We start from the raw sequence: 16,311 nt of genomic DNA, 5'->3' as shown, positions 1-16,311 counted from the left end.
TTTTCAAACACATCCTGCAAAAGCAAATAAGATCGGCACGCCAGCTGCTTTGCGTAGCCTAATGCAAAATGTATTCAAAATACTATTTTTCCTAAAACAAATCATTAAGAACTCCAAAACACCTGAAATTGGATTCAAGGCACTGTATACAGTGTTACCACCATTGAAATCACCATTTAATTACATATGCTTCAACAGTTAAAATATATAATAAATAAATAAATACATTATTATTATTATTATTATTATTATTAATAATAATAATAATAATAATAATAATAATAATAATAATAATAATAATAATAATATGTGTAATTTATATAGCTCCTTACTTATAACCAGTGTCGCTTTACAATTACAATGTTTCAACAAAACATGGAACATGCGGTAGACTAGATTTGAGAAAAAATACGATTTATAGTTTACAAAGAAATATTAAATTTCTCATCAAAACATGATTTCACTGCTTATGCTAAGCTTAATTTACACAAGTTTCTAATTACAAGATTGAATTATATAAAGTGAGCGTGATCAATTCATGTAGTATTAATGTAAACCCATTACATTATGAAATCTTGTGGGGATGTTGGCACTGACAGGTACTATAACTATAGTATTTAAATTAACATGATTCAAAGGTGTGTGATAGGATAGAACAGTGTTTTAATAAATTCAATACTAATGAATATTAGGTGCTATTATTAATGAATATTATCCTGGTGTCTAATATTTTTTGAGAACAGTTTCATATTGAAATACAATGAATCTGCACATTTTAACAGTTCAAATGGAGAAGTTATTAATGTTTTGTCACAGTAATGATTCTGTGTCTCATTGCCAAAAATGAAAACCTCTTAACTCTGAAAGTCAATTAAACAATGTTTGAAGGAGAATCTATAATAAATGCATCATCAGATGACTAAAGGGAATGCTGGATGATCCGTCACATCAGTTTTAGCATGACATTTATGCTTTTGCGTCACACATTTGTACAACAGTTTTTATGAATCAGACATTGATTGATTCATAAATCAATTATCTCGCTGGATAAAACCTATACCTATATTATATATGTATATATTTATGTATGTATAAAATGTAAATGGAAGCTTTTTGCTTCATGTTTTTTTTAAACTTTGCTGTAGACCGTCATTTGAGTCAAACGTATTTGCATTTGAAGAACACAAAGTGCATTTGCCTTTTAAATAAACTAAATAATCATTTAGTGATACACCAAGTGGACAGCTCAGAGTTTAAAGGGTCAAAGAGATGACTTTCTGATATATGTCGAAGAAGGTAAGAAATTCTGATTTCAAGTATCAAACAGATTTCAAGTATTTAAAAAAAAATCTCATTTTACAGTACACTATGATTGATTTAATATCACTTGTAAATTGTCATAATTTAAAAAGACAATACCTTTTATAAATTAAAAAAACAACCTATCAAATGTTCCTATAATGTATATATTTTTTGCGGAGGGATATGCATTTTCTCACTGCAGTCGATTCTAACCCATCAGCAAAGTAAGAATACAGTATAGTAGAATACAGAAATACACACACACACACACACACACAAACACACACACACAAATGTCTGAGACCACACTGAAAATCTGGATTTTTTTCTCTTACATTTTGAAATAAATAGGTTTTAGAATTTATTAATATTTAAAGCAAAGAAAGTAAATGTTTAATATTTTGGATATTTAATTTTTTAAATTCTGCAATTGTAAACATTAAGAAACTCTGAATATCTTGTAAATATTTTAAAGATTCTACTTTTTTTTTTTTTTTTTTTTTACTGAAGTTGTAGTCAATAATACAATTTCGAATGAAAATTCTAAAATTAAATAAAAAAAAAAATGCAAAATAGAAACATTTTCCACTAGTGCTCTCAGACTTTTGGCCCCGACTGTGTGTGTGTGTGTGTGTGTGTGTCTGTGTGTATGTAAACAAACTATTAATGAAAATAAAATTTTGTGTAAGATAAATGAATGAATAAATATGTTCTCTTCTCCCCTCCAGTCGATGTGGCCTTAGGAGGAATAGCAATACAATCTTCTTTACACTAACAATTATCCTGCTTACTTTGCTATCGATGACAACAAAGCATCTAACATGAATTTCAACTCGTGTACTGCTACAAATCCTCAGTATAACCCATGGTGGAGGGTGGATTGTTGGCGGTGTATGATATTAGCAGTGTAATTGTCACTAACAGAGGCGACTGCTGTTCAGAACAGATAAATGGTGCTGAGATTCACATCGGCAACTCCTTGGTCAACAACAACCCCAGGTGAAATATAAAAAAAATAATGTATATAAAAATATCAGCCTAAATGAGTAAGAGTTTATTTAGAGAATTTTATTAACATTTTAAAAAGCTTGCTGAATACAAGGCTTTGCAATTTGGTAACAAATATTTGTATATATTTACAACTCTAATGAGGCATTACAACATTCCAGTAAAACTGTTCTTTATGTAATATACATAATTATAAAGCACGTTAAGACTTAATAAATATATTGTGAAATATTTTAAATGACATTAATTAATGCTTAAATAGTCACTCATAAGTTTACTGTAGTATTGCTCATTTAGTATTGTACACTTTATTTTACTGAAGTATAACTCAGCAACATTTAAACAAACTTATTACAGAAAATCTACGTAAAATATATTACTGCAGATCTTTATCTGATTGGCAAGGACATTTTTAATTGTATAAATTGTGTAATTCTGACATGTAAATTGACAAGGAATGAATGACTACTTACTGAAAGTAGTTCTGGCTACATGCCAAATTGCAGGTTTAAATGAATGCTCTCACTGTAACACATTAGTCCTATAATTAAAACTTATTGCAGTATTCTACTATCCATCCATGTCCTTGTGTATCTCTCTCTCTCTCTCTCTCTCTCTCTCTCTCTCTCTCTCTGTGTGTGTGTGTGTGTGTGTGTGTGTGTGTGTGTGCACATGCGTGAGTACAGTGGAGCGAGTGAAACGTGTTGGTGAGAGCGTGCGTGGAAGACTGAGGTTTTTTTGTTTCTTTCTCTTACTTTCCCCCTCTACAGTATCTCACAAAAGTGCGTACACCCCTCACATTTTTGTAAATATTCGATTATATCTTTTCATGTGACAACAGTGAAGAAATGACACTTTGCTACAATGTAAAGTAGTGAGTGTACAGCTTGTATAACAGTGTAAATTTGCTGTCCCCTCAAAATAACTCAACACACAGCCATTAATGTCTAAACCACTGGCAACAAAAGTGAGTACACCCCTAAGTGAAAATGTCCAAATTGGGCCCAATTAACCATTTTCCCTCCCCGGTGTCATGTGACTTGTTAGTGTTACAAGGTCTCAGGTGTGAATGGGGAGCAGGTGTGTTAAATTTGGTGTCATCACTCTCACACTCCCTCATACTGGTCACTGGAAGTTCAACATGGCACCTCATGGCAAAGAACTCTCTGAGGATCTGAAAAAAAGAATTGTTGCTCTACATAAAGACGGCCTAGGCTATAAGAAGATTGCCAAGACCCTGACACTGAGCTGCAGCACGGTGGCCAAGACCATACAGCGGTTTAACAGGACAGGTTCCACTCAGAACAGGCCTCGCCATGGTCGACCAAAGAAGTTGAGTGCACGTGCTCAGCGTCATATCCAGAGGTTGCCTTTGGGAAATAGACGTATGAGTGCTGCTAGCATTGCTGCAGAGGTTGAAGGGGTGGGGGGGGGGGTTGTCAGCCTGTCAGTGCTCAGACCATACGCCGCACACTGCATCAAATTGGTCTGCATGGCTGTCGTCATGAAGGAATCCTCTTCTAAAGATGATGCACAAGAAATCCCGCAAACAGTTTGCTGAAGACAAGCAGACTAAGGACATGGATTACTGGAACCATGTCCTGTGGTCTGATGAGACCAAGATGAACTTATTCGGTTCAGATGGTGTCAAGTGTGTGTGGTGGCAACCAGGTGAGGAGTACAAAGACAAGTGTGTCTTGCCTACAGTCAAGCATGGTGGTGGGAGTGTCATGATCTGGGGCTGCATGAGTGCTGCCGGCACTGGGGAGCTACAGTTCATTGAGGGAACCATGAATGTCAACATGTACTGTGACATACTGAAACAGAGCATGATCCCCTCCCTTCGGAGACTGGGCTGCAGGTCTGCAAGACTTCACCATCAGACGGAGGAGAAATTGTCACGTGACTGAGGAAGAAAATCAGAAAGGCAGGGAGCATTTTATATTAAACACAGCGGAAATCAAACAGTGCTGCACGAGCACAAACTTATGTTTATATCCAAAATGCTCCACTGTGTGTAAGGGGCAGGGGAAACTGGTGCAAGCTGCTCAAAAGGTTTAGTTTAATTTAAGTTTGTCATTATATGGTGTATTTGCATGCTTGCAGTGTAAATTCTGTCGGAAGTGACATGTTAGTAACGAGGCCGTGTTGCTGGTCACGCGCGGTGTAGACGCGCTGATACAGAGTGTAGTGCGAGTAAGATCTGTAATGTCTAATTCAAACATTATGATCAAAAGTAAAATAATGTCTAAAGACAGTGAGGAACAGAAACCACAAGGTGCAGTGACAGTGAGTTTTTATTATTAATTTAGGACTATAGTTTAATATATATACATATATATATATTATAGTATTTATGCATTATTTTTTTTTATAGATGCACAAAAAGCACCGAATTAAACTATAGTCCTAAATTAATAATATATATTCTGGTGTGTGTGTGTGTGTGCGTGTGTGTGTGTGTGTGTGTGTGTGTGTGTGTGTTGGGTTCTTTTCTGTTTTGTACAAACAGTTGTGTAATGTTTTACTGTGAAATTTATATTTGTTACACTCAGTCTGTGGACTTTATTTTAAATAAATAAAAACAAATGGTACTGAAAGTTCACTCCACTCCATCCGATTAATAAAAAAAATAATTGGCCAACTAATCGATTATGAAAATGATCGTTAGTTGCAGCCCTAATAATAATAATAATAATAATAATAATAATAATAATAATAATAATAATAATGCTGTTAAACAGTTCAGAAGCTCTGTGTATTGTCCTTGATACGTGAAAACTAGACAATGCACAGTAATAACACTGATGAGCTGCGTTATTATTACTATTATTATTCTACGAGAAATAAGCTCATAGCAACACTGATGAAATACACATACAGTACAAAAAACCACACGCACATAATTTAGTCTGCACATAGTTTAGCAGCTGTTTTAGAATTAAAAATGTCATGTATAAGTCTATATAATGAGTCTTTATTGGTCACATATGCAGTAGAGCACAGTGAAATTGTTTTCTTCACATACCCCAACACGTCAGGAAGCTGGGGTCAGAGCACAGGGATATGGTGACCTGACCTTCTGATCAGTAAACCAGAGCGTTAACCACTAAGCCAGCTCTGCCCCAGTGGCGAGAGAAACATGAATTTTCATAGCATCTAATACTTCTTACCCGACTATTTGCCAAATACTACAAATATAGACTTCTAAACACCGCCATTAAAAGCTTAATAACAGAATACTGCAATTTTTGGGAAATTGCCGTTCCCGAGTTTGGCCACACGAGGGCAGTCATGTTCCATCCAGCACAACACACGACGCCGCCTAAAACAGAAGGTAGGTTGTAGGTATTTTACTATTACTACTACTATTACTTCTAATAATGACCTCAATCGAAGTAATTAAATACGTAATGAAAATTGTTGTCTATATAGCTGACCTCATTTTTCTACACAGTGAGTTAAAGGCGCACAACTATCAGAATCCCAGTTCATAATTATGTTTGATTGGCCAAGTAGATTAAAGTGTGCGAGGAGTCCGACTCTTTTTGAGCTTATTGGACATTACACATTGCTGTAACTATCTCATCGGAACTACTTAATTGCTCATAGTTTATTTGACGAATGCAACTGCTGCGACATATTTTGCCAATCTTAAGCTCAGCCGTCATTCTGGAGGCGCAGTTTTGGTTGATGCATGACATTTAGGTTCAAACACAGTGCGTATGGGAAAAGAGAAGGCCAGTGATTAGACAGTGTGAAGGCTGACTTTGTTTTCCTACTTGTGTGTGATGTTTGTTATGTTAGTTTCTCTTGCACAACTGTCAAAGTGCATATCCTTTCCTTGTGAATGACACTTTTTAAGAATGAGATGAGGGTTTGAGACAATGTAGCTAATTTCGACCTTCGAGAGTCCATTATATCATGCATTTGCGAGAGCTGATAAAGCAAGGCCTGAGAGTTGTGTTTGCATTCCTTTCTGTGGTGCTTGTAAGTTAATGAAGTACTTGTGTGGTAGAATGTGGGCTGGCTTCAAAGTGAACACAGACATTGGTGCTGATCAGCTGAATGCTGGGCCTACTAATAAAGGCTTGTGCTGCTATGTGCGACCTGTAATTGAAGTGGACGTAGGACTGTAGTATATACGGGCCTTGAGTCCAAGGACGTGCTCAAAAGGAACGTCTTGTGTTTGAAACAGTAATGTCAACGTTGTACAAACACAGACAGCTTTTTCTAACCTCCTTACGCTGATGAGTGTTTTGGCTGTATGCTTTACTATGTATGTTTTACCCAAAATTCCTTACTATTGTGTTCTACTACTACTACTACTACTACTACTAATGGAACCAAAACATTAGTACTGATAATACTAATAATGTTTTGTATCTGTGTGTGTTTTTAGAGAGAGAGAGAGAGAGAGAATGGGGAAGAAGACGTTAGCAGGTGAAAAGCAGTGCCTAGTGTTTGTTTTAGAAAAAAGAGAGCTACTGTGTGACCGTTGGTGTTAGGCCCGCCTCCTCGCCTGTTCTCAACTAGGTCCTGTCGACTGTGGATAAATAGGTGGACGCTGCGCGGGAACTTTTATTGAGCGGCTTGACTTTGAGAGCAGCATCATGTCTGGCAGAGGGAAGGGTGGTATTTGGTAAATACCAAATTCCAGTTCCATGGGACCATACAATGGAACGATTACATATCCCGGCCAAACAAAACGATGTTTTATATGTAACGATTCCGACCATCAGGCAAAGGACTGTGAGAAAAACAAAGTGCTGGAAATGCGGAAGCTTTGGCCACAAAGGAAAGAGTTGTAGAAATACACAAGTATGTAATTTATGTAATGAAACCGGGCATATATATTTTCAATGCCCAAATTCTTACAGCTATAAACTAAGAATGCCGAAAAATCAAAAAGACATTGACCAGAATGTAACACAAAGCGCACATAACAGAAACCAAAACAAACGATAAAGCGGATAACAACTGGGAAGAAAATAAACTACACACAAGTGAGGACGACTCGACATCTGGGAGTGACTCAAGCAGCACCGATACCAGCGACAGCGAGGACTCTGAGAGCAGCGCCGAATCTCTGACCCCGGAAGGGAGACGGAAGATACCGGAAGTACCTGCTGGAAGCAGCGGAGCATCTCCGCCCAGTCTTTCGTCTGGGGAGAAACGGCAAGCATCGGAGTTTCCTGCGCTATCAGCTGTAGAAGTCGGCGAGACTCGGATCGGCTCAACCCCTGAAGGAGGTCTACAAGCCCCAGAGGAGCCTACGTGCTCAGAGGGAGAGACCGGAGCGACCCAGATCATTTCTACACCTGCAGGAAGTCTACAGGGCCGAGAGGAGTCATCGCATCCAGCTGGTGAAAGTGGAACAACCCAGACAATCGCCGACAACACAGGTGACACTGCGGACACTCCCACGCTGGCGAAAGGTAAAAACACTTTAGACTATCCATATAAACGCCAAAGGCGAAAGAGGAATTCTCCTGGAAATGTTGACAATGCAAAAAAGGTTAAGGAATGATGTATATTGCCTACTTTTCTTCCCTTTTTTTTTTGACACAATGTCTTTGATTTTAACTTCAATTCCTATATTACTTAAAAAGAAATGTGATATATGTCTGCAGGAATTGAGGTTAAATGATGTGGATAATGTTGAGAAAATGTGGACTAATGGACATACAATAATATCTATCGGAGAAGATCCTTATCTTAATTTTTATGGTTTTTTCAAATTTAACTGTTGCCACATGTAATGTTAGAGGGATTCAGGCAAAAATTAATCAAGTGAAAAAGTTAAATATATTGAGTGGAGAACATGTTGATATTTTATGTATACAAGAGACCAGATTAAGCAGTTTTGCAGACGTACAGAACGCCCAAAGTTTATGGATCAAAGGTCCTTCAATCTTTTCAATAGGTGAAAGTAAAGCTGATGGTATTGCGACCTTATTTTATAACAATAAATTTAAAATAATTAAGAGCCGTGAAATAATTCCTGGTCGATTAATGTTTATAGATGTGTTTTATTGCACAAAAAAAATTAGAGTAATAAATGTATACACAGCACAGGATACTGTTGGTAAAATCCGGCTTTTTAAAAAGCTTAAAATGCTCCTGTGTGTCGGTTTCTATACCATTGTATGCGGTGATTTTAATACAATCACAGATGATAATGATAAAATTTCTTCCAAAATATGTAAAATTAGGAGAGAAGGTGGTGTCCTTAGATCTATAATGAATGAACAGCATTTCACCGACATATTTAGGACATTATATCCAGAGAAAGTGGACTTCACGAGGTTTGATAAAACATGTAAAACTAGAATTGACAGGATATATATTAATAATAATTTTGAGGCAAAATTTTATACAACAAAACTCTTGGTTGAGTCGGACCACTTGACAGTTATATGTGGCATCAGATTTAAAAATGAAGAAAGAAGAAACTATTGGAAATTAAACACACAAATTTTGAAAAGTCCTTTATTGATTATACAATTAAAAGAAGAAATTAATAGGATTAAAACTTTAGATATCCTCACTACCAATTATTGTGATTTGTGGGAAGTTTTTAAGATCCAGATTAAAAAATTTCTTAAATACAAATGTCTATGTTTTAATAAAGAAAAAAATGAGAAGTACAATACAATTATGACACAATATATAAACCTAAAACTAAAAAATACAAGAGATGAAAGTGAGGAAAACAACTTAAAGGATTTGAAAAAAGAGATAGAAACTTTAAATAATGAGTTTTTACTGAACATTCAAGTCCGAGCAGGAATAATTTCCGATGAACTTCTAAATCAAACAAAAGCAATTTCACTATTTAATAAAAGGAAAGAAGCCCAATATATCGAAGCCATTAAAACAGATAATGGAACTATAGCGAAAAATCCTAAAGATGTCAGAGATGCTGTTCGGATCCTTTGTTCAAACATGTATAACTCAATTGAAATAGATGCTAAACTTCTAAAAACTTTTTGAATGTAAAAAATAGTGTTGACCTGCCTTCCAAGAGCTTAGGTGAGGAAATAAAAGAGGCTGAGGTTGTTGATGCCATTAAACAATTAAATTTAAAAAAGTCTCCAGGGAAAGATGGTCTCCCGTCTGATTTTTATCATGCATGCGCCATAGATTTGGCTAAATTATTAACACAAGCCTTCAATGAAGGGATCGCTAGAGGTTACATGCATGACTCGTTCTATGAAGGCGTTTTATCCTTGTTGTATAAAAAGGGTGAAATGTGTGATATCAACAACTGGAGACATCTCACCCTAATGAATGTCGATTATAAGATTTTTGCAAAGACCATTATGAACAGGATGAGTGACTATTTGGACGTAATAATAGCTAAACAACAAACATGTGCAATAAAGGGAAGATTTATGTGGGACAACTTGAACACATTAAGAGAACTAGTTTTTGATAAAAATGGTGACAGTTTTTACATTGTGGCTTTGGACCAAAGAAAAGCATTTGACTATATCTCAAGAGACTATTTGTGGGAGATTTTAAAACTGTATCAATTCCCTGAAAATTTCATAAACATGATTAAATGCCTTTATGTTAAATCGACGGTTGAAGTAAATGTTAACGGTTCTTTGACTGAACCATTTGAAGTTATGCGGGGTGTAAAGCAAGGGTGCCCTCTGAGTGCAGCCCTATATATTTTATCTATAAACCCACTTGTACAAAAAATCCAAGATGATCATAGACTTAAGGGTCTTCAAATAGGAAAGAACAGAGTCGTGATCTCTGCTTATGCTGATGACATAACTGTATTTGTGAAATCTAAACAAGAACTAGACATCATCTTTGAATATTTTAGCGAGTATGAGCAAGTCTCTGGAGCCTCCCTAAATAAAGCTAAAACGGAATGTGTCTGGATTGGAAATGAAAAAAACAAATTTCCCATAGATGTCCTAGAAGTTCAGCAATTAAAGGTTTTAGGTATATATATAGATAATAATGGCTGTGTCGACCATAACTGGTCAAAAAAAGAAGAAATAATACAAGATGAAATTGATAAATGGAAATCATGTAATCTAAGTTATAAAACTAGAATAAATATTATAAAAACTTTTCTATTATCAAAAATACTGTTTTTATCATGCATCTTACCTCCGACAGAAGTTTGGATAAAAAGACTTCATAAAATATGCTGTAATTTCATATGGGATACGACTCGTGAGGTTACAAAACGTGAGCTCCTTTTTAAGAGAAGGGAACTGGGAGGCCTTGGGGCTGTCGATATATCCGTAAAAACTAAAATAGCAGTGTGCAAAATCATCGCGAGTGGTATTGCCAGGCAAACCGAATGGATAGGGGAACATCTCCAACTGGAAATCTAAAAAAGGTCCATCGAGGAAAGGAATTCCGTATTATAAACTGATGTTTTCCGACTTCACTAACAAATTTAAAGATCTAAACATCGATTGGGTGGAAGACTCGAGCAAAGAAATATATCTTTTAATTGTTGATGGAGTTTATAGTAACCCTGTGGCTTTCAGAAATTTGGAGGAAGACCAAAACAAAGAATGTCTCCAAAATTTACAGAATAAAATCCTATCTGAACACCTGAGAGATACAACTTGGTTAGTCGCTGTAAGAAGGCTCCCAGTAAGAGCGGTTGTGAAATGGAGCTGTTTTGTAAAAACCAGTAAATGCCCGATGCCTAACTGTAATGAAGAGGAAACACTCGAACATTTCCTGTTAGAGTGTTATCGCGCTAAAGAAACATGGGCTAAATTAAAAATCATTGGTCTCAATATAGAAATAAATATGAACTCAATTTTCTATGGCATTTTTAAAGAAAATTGTAGCAAGACCAAGCATGACTTCATTTGGTTCATAATATGTTTGACTAAATCTAAACTCTGGAAAACAAGGTCCAGAATGACTATAAATCAAACGTTTATATCCAGTGATGTTGTATTCAAGGACATTCAAAAAGAGCTAAGAAGACTAAAAAGCAGCACATCTTGGTTTAAAGACTCTTCAGTGTGGGACAATATTTGCGTGTAATTGTACTTTGACTATGTAAGTTTTTTTTTTTTCTCCCTTTCTTTCTGAATATGACTTGTGTAAGATTGTAAATTTTGCATAAATTCAATAAAACTCATTAAAAAAAAAAAAAAAGGAAGGGTGGTAAGGGACTCGGCAAAGGAGGCGCTAAGCGTCACCGCAAGGTACTTCGCGATAACATCCAGGGGATCACCAAGCCGGCTATTCGCCGTCTGGCTCGCCGTGGCGGTGTAAAGCGTATTTCTGGTCTGATCTATGAAGAGACTCGCGGTGTATTGAAGGTGTTTCTGGAGAACGTGATCCGCGACGCCGTCACCTACACCGAGCATGCCAAGAGAAAGACCGTGACCGCTATGGATGTGGTGTACGCCCTGAAACGCCAGGGACGCACCCTGTACGGCTTCGGCGGTTAAACGCTCTAATACCGAACGACGCGAATACAACGGCTCTTTTAAGAGCCACCCACATGTCTAGAAAAAGAGCTGTTCCGTGTGTCGGGGCGGGGGGAGAGAGGAAAAAAAAAAGTCAAAAAGTTTTTTTGTTTTGTCAAGCATAAAGTGTCAAATGCTTTACACAAGTAGTAAAAGTCCTAGATAACTTCTATCTGTGTACATAAAGAGAGGCAATTTATTTTTGGTTTATTTTTTTTATATATACATTTATGTGCACAGTATTAAACATAACGTGCTTAAAATGAGTTACAAGATGGTTTTAGTAGAATCTTACTTATACATTTCTTTCTCTCTCTCTCTCTCTCTCTCTCTCTCTCTATATATATATATATATATTTTTTTTTTTCAAGCCAATTGTTTTTTCATAGTGCACGTTGTCCTGAAAGTACAACGGCGGGAAGGGAAACAAAGCGTAGCGGAGGAGGTGCCATGCAGGAGGAGGTATCGAATTTTGGCCAATCAAAAAAAGGTGTCTTGTCTGGAGGTCAGTAGCATGTGGGTCTGTAAATAGAGCGGGCGCGAGGCGGGCGCCAGTCATTTTCTGTTCGTTTACTCGAGAAGCAACATTATGCCCGATCCAGCCAAGACCGCGCCCAAGAAGGGATCAAAGAAAGCCGTGACCAAGACGGCCGGCAAAGGAGGCAAGAAGCGCAGAAAGTCCCGGAAGGAGAGCTACGCCATCTACGTGTACAAGGTCCTGAAGCAGGTGCACCCTGACACCGGCATCTCATCTAAGGCCATGAGCATCATGAACTCCTTCGTGAATGATATTTTTGAGCGCATCGCCGGTGAGTCTTCTCGTCTGGCTCACTACAACAAGCGCTCCACCATCACCTCCAGGGAGATCCAGACCGCCGTGCGCCTGTTGCTTCCCGGCGAGCTGGCCAAGCACGCCGTGTCCGAGGGTACAAAGGCCGTCACCAAGTATACCAGCTCCAAGTAAAGCGCGTTACCGCCGTCTTCATCAACCCAACGGTTCTTTTAAGAGCCACCCACTTTTCATACAAAGAGTAATTTCCTCTCTTTCGCTTTCTCTCTTGCTGTGTGTGTGTGTGTGTGTGTGTGTGTGAGAGAGAGAGAGAGAGAGAGGGGGGGCACTTCTGAAGTGCTGCTCTCCCACGAATGTTCAGGCTTTTGGGTAATTATAGCAGTCTGCTAAATGCAGAGATGAGTAAATCTCAACAGGGTTGTAGCACGGTTTCTCGGGCTTGTATAATCTGAGCAATGCAAAATGGGGCTTTAGCAGCACAAAGTTATTCATATTAAGACTAGCAACAGGAAGTAACTGAAAATGGTATTCTAGTAGCATGTAGAAATTCGAACTAAGGAAGCACGTAAAAGTTCTAAATACTGTTGTAGTAGCATGTAGTCATTCAAAACAGTGTTCCAGCAGCACAAAGTCATTCAAAAGAATGTTCTAGCAGCATGGAATACAACACACACACAAGGTAATAGCGGAGTTGGTATAAAGGGCATTAGGGTGACTGTGCTCGTTAGGGTCAGGGAGGAATCCGACCGAGCTAAAGAGGAGGAGGAGGCCGGATGGGCTGGCTGGTGCTAACTAGGCGCGCCTGTTTGGCCCGGGACTACAAGAGCGGAGCGCCGCGTACGAGTGGTGAAGCCCGGACGCTGGCAAAGACAGAAGGAGTCTTCTGACCTACACCTATAATCACATTTTCTTGTTGGACATGCTTTCTCCCCTACAACTAACAATGTCTTACTCTTGTCTTTGCTGCTCTGTTCAGCTCTTCCTACTTTCCTACTGACTGTTTCCCACCCACCTAGTCAACTTTTATTCAACATTTGTTCTTTTCATCTAGACTTTAAATTTATTTACTCTTCACCATCTATTCATATGCTTTCAGTTTGAATGAAAGTGAGCACATGTGATTTCTAGCATGCTAGCCGTGTTAATGAATGATAGCTACCATGCAAAGTTTGCTCCTGTCGAAGAATAGCTTGTTTCTCTATGAATGTGACTGTTGTGTAAACTTCTCCTTTGAAACTGCTTTATCCTCTTTACTCTGAAGCTAAAATTTTGTCTATATGATTAATGTGTGGGATTTTAGTTTGTTCTTATGAAATGGGGGTTTGACTCCTGCACTTATGTTGCTTTTTTCTAAAGCCTACAAACATTTGCAGTATCTGCCACAAGCTCTCCCATTTTCTCCAAACTACTGAATTTGTGATGCAACAAACTTTTTTTGGACAAACAGTTTTGAGCCTTTGCTTTTATTTCTTTTAACTATATGCTTTGAGAACTAATAATTTTCCCCCAATATCTGATTTTAACTATTGTGCTGGTAGGTCATTAAGGCTTGAACCTTATGAAAACTTCATTAAGACTGATTTGCTAGCCTAAGCTCAATCGGTTTTGTCCGATCTAATCCACAAACTGAGCAGGAGTCACACCCGACTCCACCTGTTTAATCGGTCGATCTTGACTTTCAATAGACTCGGGTGTGGCTTCTGCTTGGTCAGAATGAAAACCTGCACCTGAGTTCTGAGTTCCTGAATACTAGATGTTCATACTAAATTACTACAGTCTTTCACTTATCCCAGTATTTTTTAGATAGTTTATTAGGGGACAGTGCATTTTCCCAGATGTTTTTTCCCCAGCAAGTTCTTTAGTGTCATGTTTTGCATTCCAGTTCACATCTCTAGCTCAGTTCTCTCCTCCTGATATCTTTTGCAGTCTAACAGAATGTGTTTTACCGTCTCTTGTGTATTGCAGTGTGTGCAGAGTCCAGTGGGGTGTTTTCCTATTCTGTGTAATGTTAGATTTAAGCCAGCATGAACTATTCTAAGACACATAATTATCATCTCTTCCTTTGGGTTCCTGCCTTGCCTCATACATATGTCCCGGTATTCCTGCCGTATTTTATGTGTCCCTTTATAATGGTTTTAACATCTGCTCTACTTAATGGTACTTGTATATCAACTGTTTCATGCTTTATCGATCTTTTTGCCAGTACATCTACAGTTTCATTTTCTTCCACCCCTACATGTGCAGGAACCCAAAAGAAGGAAACATTCAGCTCCCTACCATGGAGTATGAGAAGCAGATAATATATTTGTTAACCAATGTCTTGTCTACATGATGTTTTCCCAGACTGTATATTTGATAGTGCAGATAGACTGTCAGAAGCTATAGCGACATCTTAGTTCTGATTATTTTTTTCCGACCGCTGCAGTGACAATAGGACTCCTGATAGTTCTACGGTGTACTGATAAATGATCGGTCGCTCTTTTTTTGACTGCTACTTCACGAGGAATGAACAAAGCCACACCGGTGTGGCCAGTCTTGAGCCATCTGTATATGCAAGTCATTTATCCTGATAATGGTCCATATATTTTTGAAGTATTATCCACTGTGGTGCTATTTTAGATTCCTCTTTTAATATTTGTTGTAATCTTGTATCTACAGATGGTTTTATGAATTTCCAGGGTGGTACAGTTCACCTCAATGGGGCTTTCTTGTAGCTGGCTGAGGCCTGCATTTTGTGCCTTTACATTTCTTACCCATCCCAAACTCTTAAAGAAGTTAGTCCTATAAAACTCTGAGCATTCTTGGGGTACACCCTGCTATGCCCTCATAGATTTATCCAATATAAATCACAGCATCTCTCCTGTCTCGACCTGTAACGCAGTCACTGGTGATGATTTAAATGCTCTAGTACAGATCCAGAGTTCTTGCGCCTGTTCCACGTCAAGCTTTTTAAGATTTTTAAGATACATTAGGCGACCGTAATCAAAGACAACTCTTGTAAGAGCCTGACAGATATTTATGAGCGATGCCCTACTTGCTCCCCGGTCTCAGAACATTATTCATCTTTTTACATTTGTTCTTAATTTTATCAATATGCTGACACCAGGTAAACTTCTCATCAAAAAGCTCTCCTAAAAATCTCACAGCCTTGACCTGTTCAAGATCTTGCCTGTACAGTTTCAGTGGTGCTGTTTTATGACGTTTAGAAAAACATATACCTTGTGATTTTGAAATTGATAGTTTAAAACCCTATTCATTTGCCCACTGTTCTACTTTCCCTATTGCGTGTTGCATTTTCTTTCTTACATATTCTATATCCCGACCCCTAACCTCGTCAGCTGCATAAAGCGACTTACCTATATTTTCTCCGACCTGATCAAATGTCTTTAATCATAATATTAAACAGTATTGGGCTACATACACTGCCTTGTGGGGTAAAATTTTCCGCTGCATATCTATTTGAGTACTCTGCACCTACTCTAACTTCTATTGGCCTTCTGTTCAGGAAGTCTAATACCCAATTATATATATATCTTTCCGTTTATTCCTAATTCATCGAGTTTAATAAGAAGTCCATCCTTCCCAAGGGTATCGTACATCTTTTCGACATTGAAAAATACAGAGATGACACTTTCTTTGTTAGTTCGAGCTTTCCTAACTTCTGGCTCTAGGCATAAAATGGATTCTACCATTCTCCCCCTCCCTTTACGAAATCCTGACTGATACGGTGAGAGAAGAACTTTA

General features: G+C 37.7%; 1 protein-coding gene across 1 annotated transcript; it reads left to right on the top strand.

Annotated features, from left to right (window-relative positions):
• The first annotated feature begins 11,976 nt into the window (after positions 1 to 11,976).
• LOC128604798 (histone H2B-like) lies at positions 11,977 to 14,440 on the top strand. Its single transcript, XM_053619892.1, has one exon. The coding sequence runs from the start codon at positions 12,367 to 12,369 to the stop codon at positions 12,739 to 12,741; it is 375 nt and encodes a 124-aa protein (XP_053475867.1). The 5' UTR covers positions 11,977 to 12,366; the 3' UTR covers positions 12,742 to 14,440.
• The last annotated feature ends 1,871 nt before the right edge of the window (positions 14,441 to 16,311 follow it).

The sequence above is a fragment of the Ictalurus furcatus genome, unplaced genomic scaffold (assembly GCF_023375685.1).
Source record: "Ictalurus furcatus strain D&B unplaced genomic scaffold, Billie_1.0 scf3, whole genome shotgun sequence".
Lineage (NCBI taxonomy): Eukaryota > Metazoa > Chordata > Actinopteri > Siluriformes > Ictaluridae > Ictalurus > Ictalurus furcatus.
This window is presented reverse-complemented; position numbering and strand designations above follow the sequence as displayed.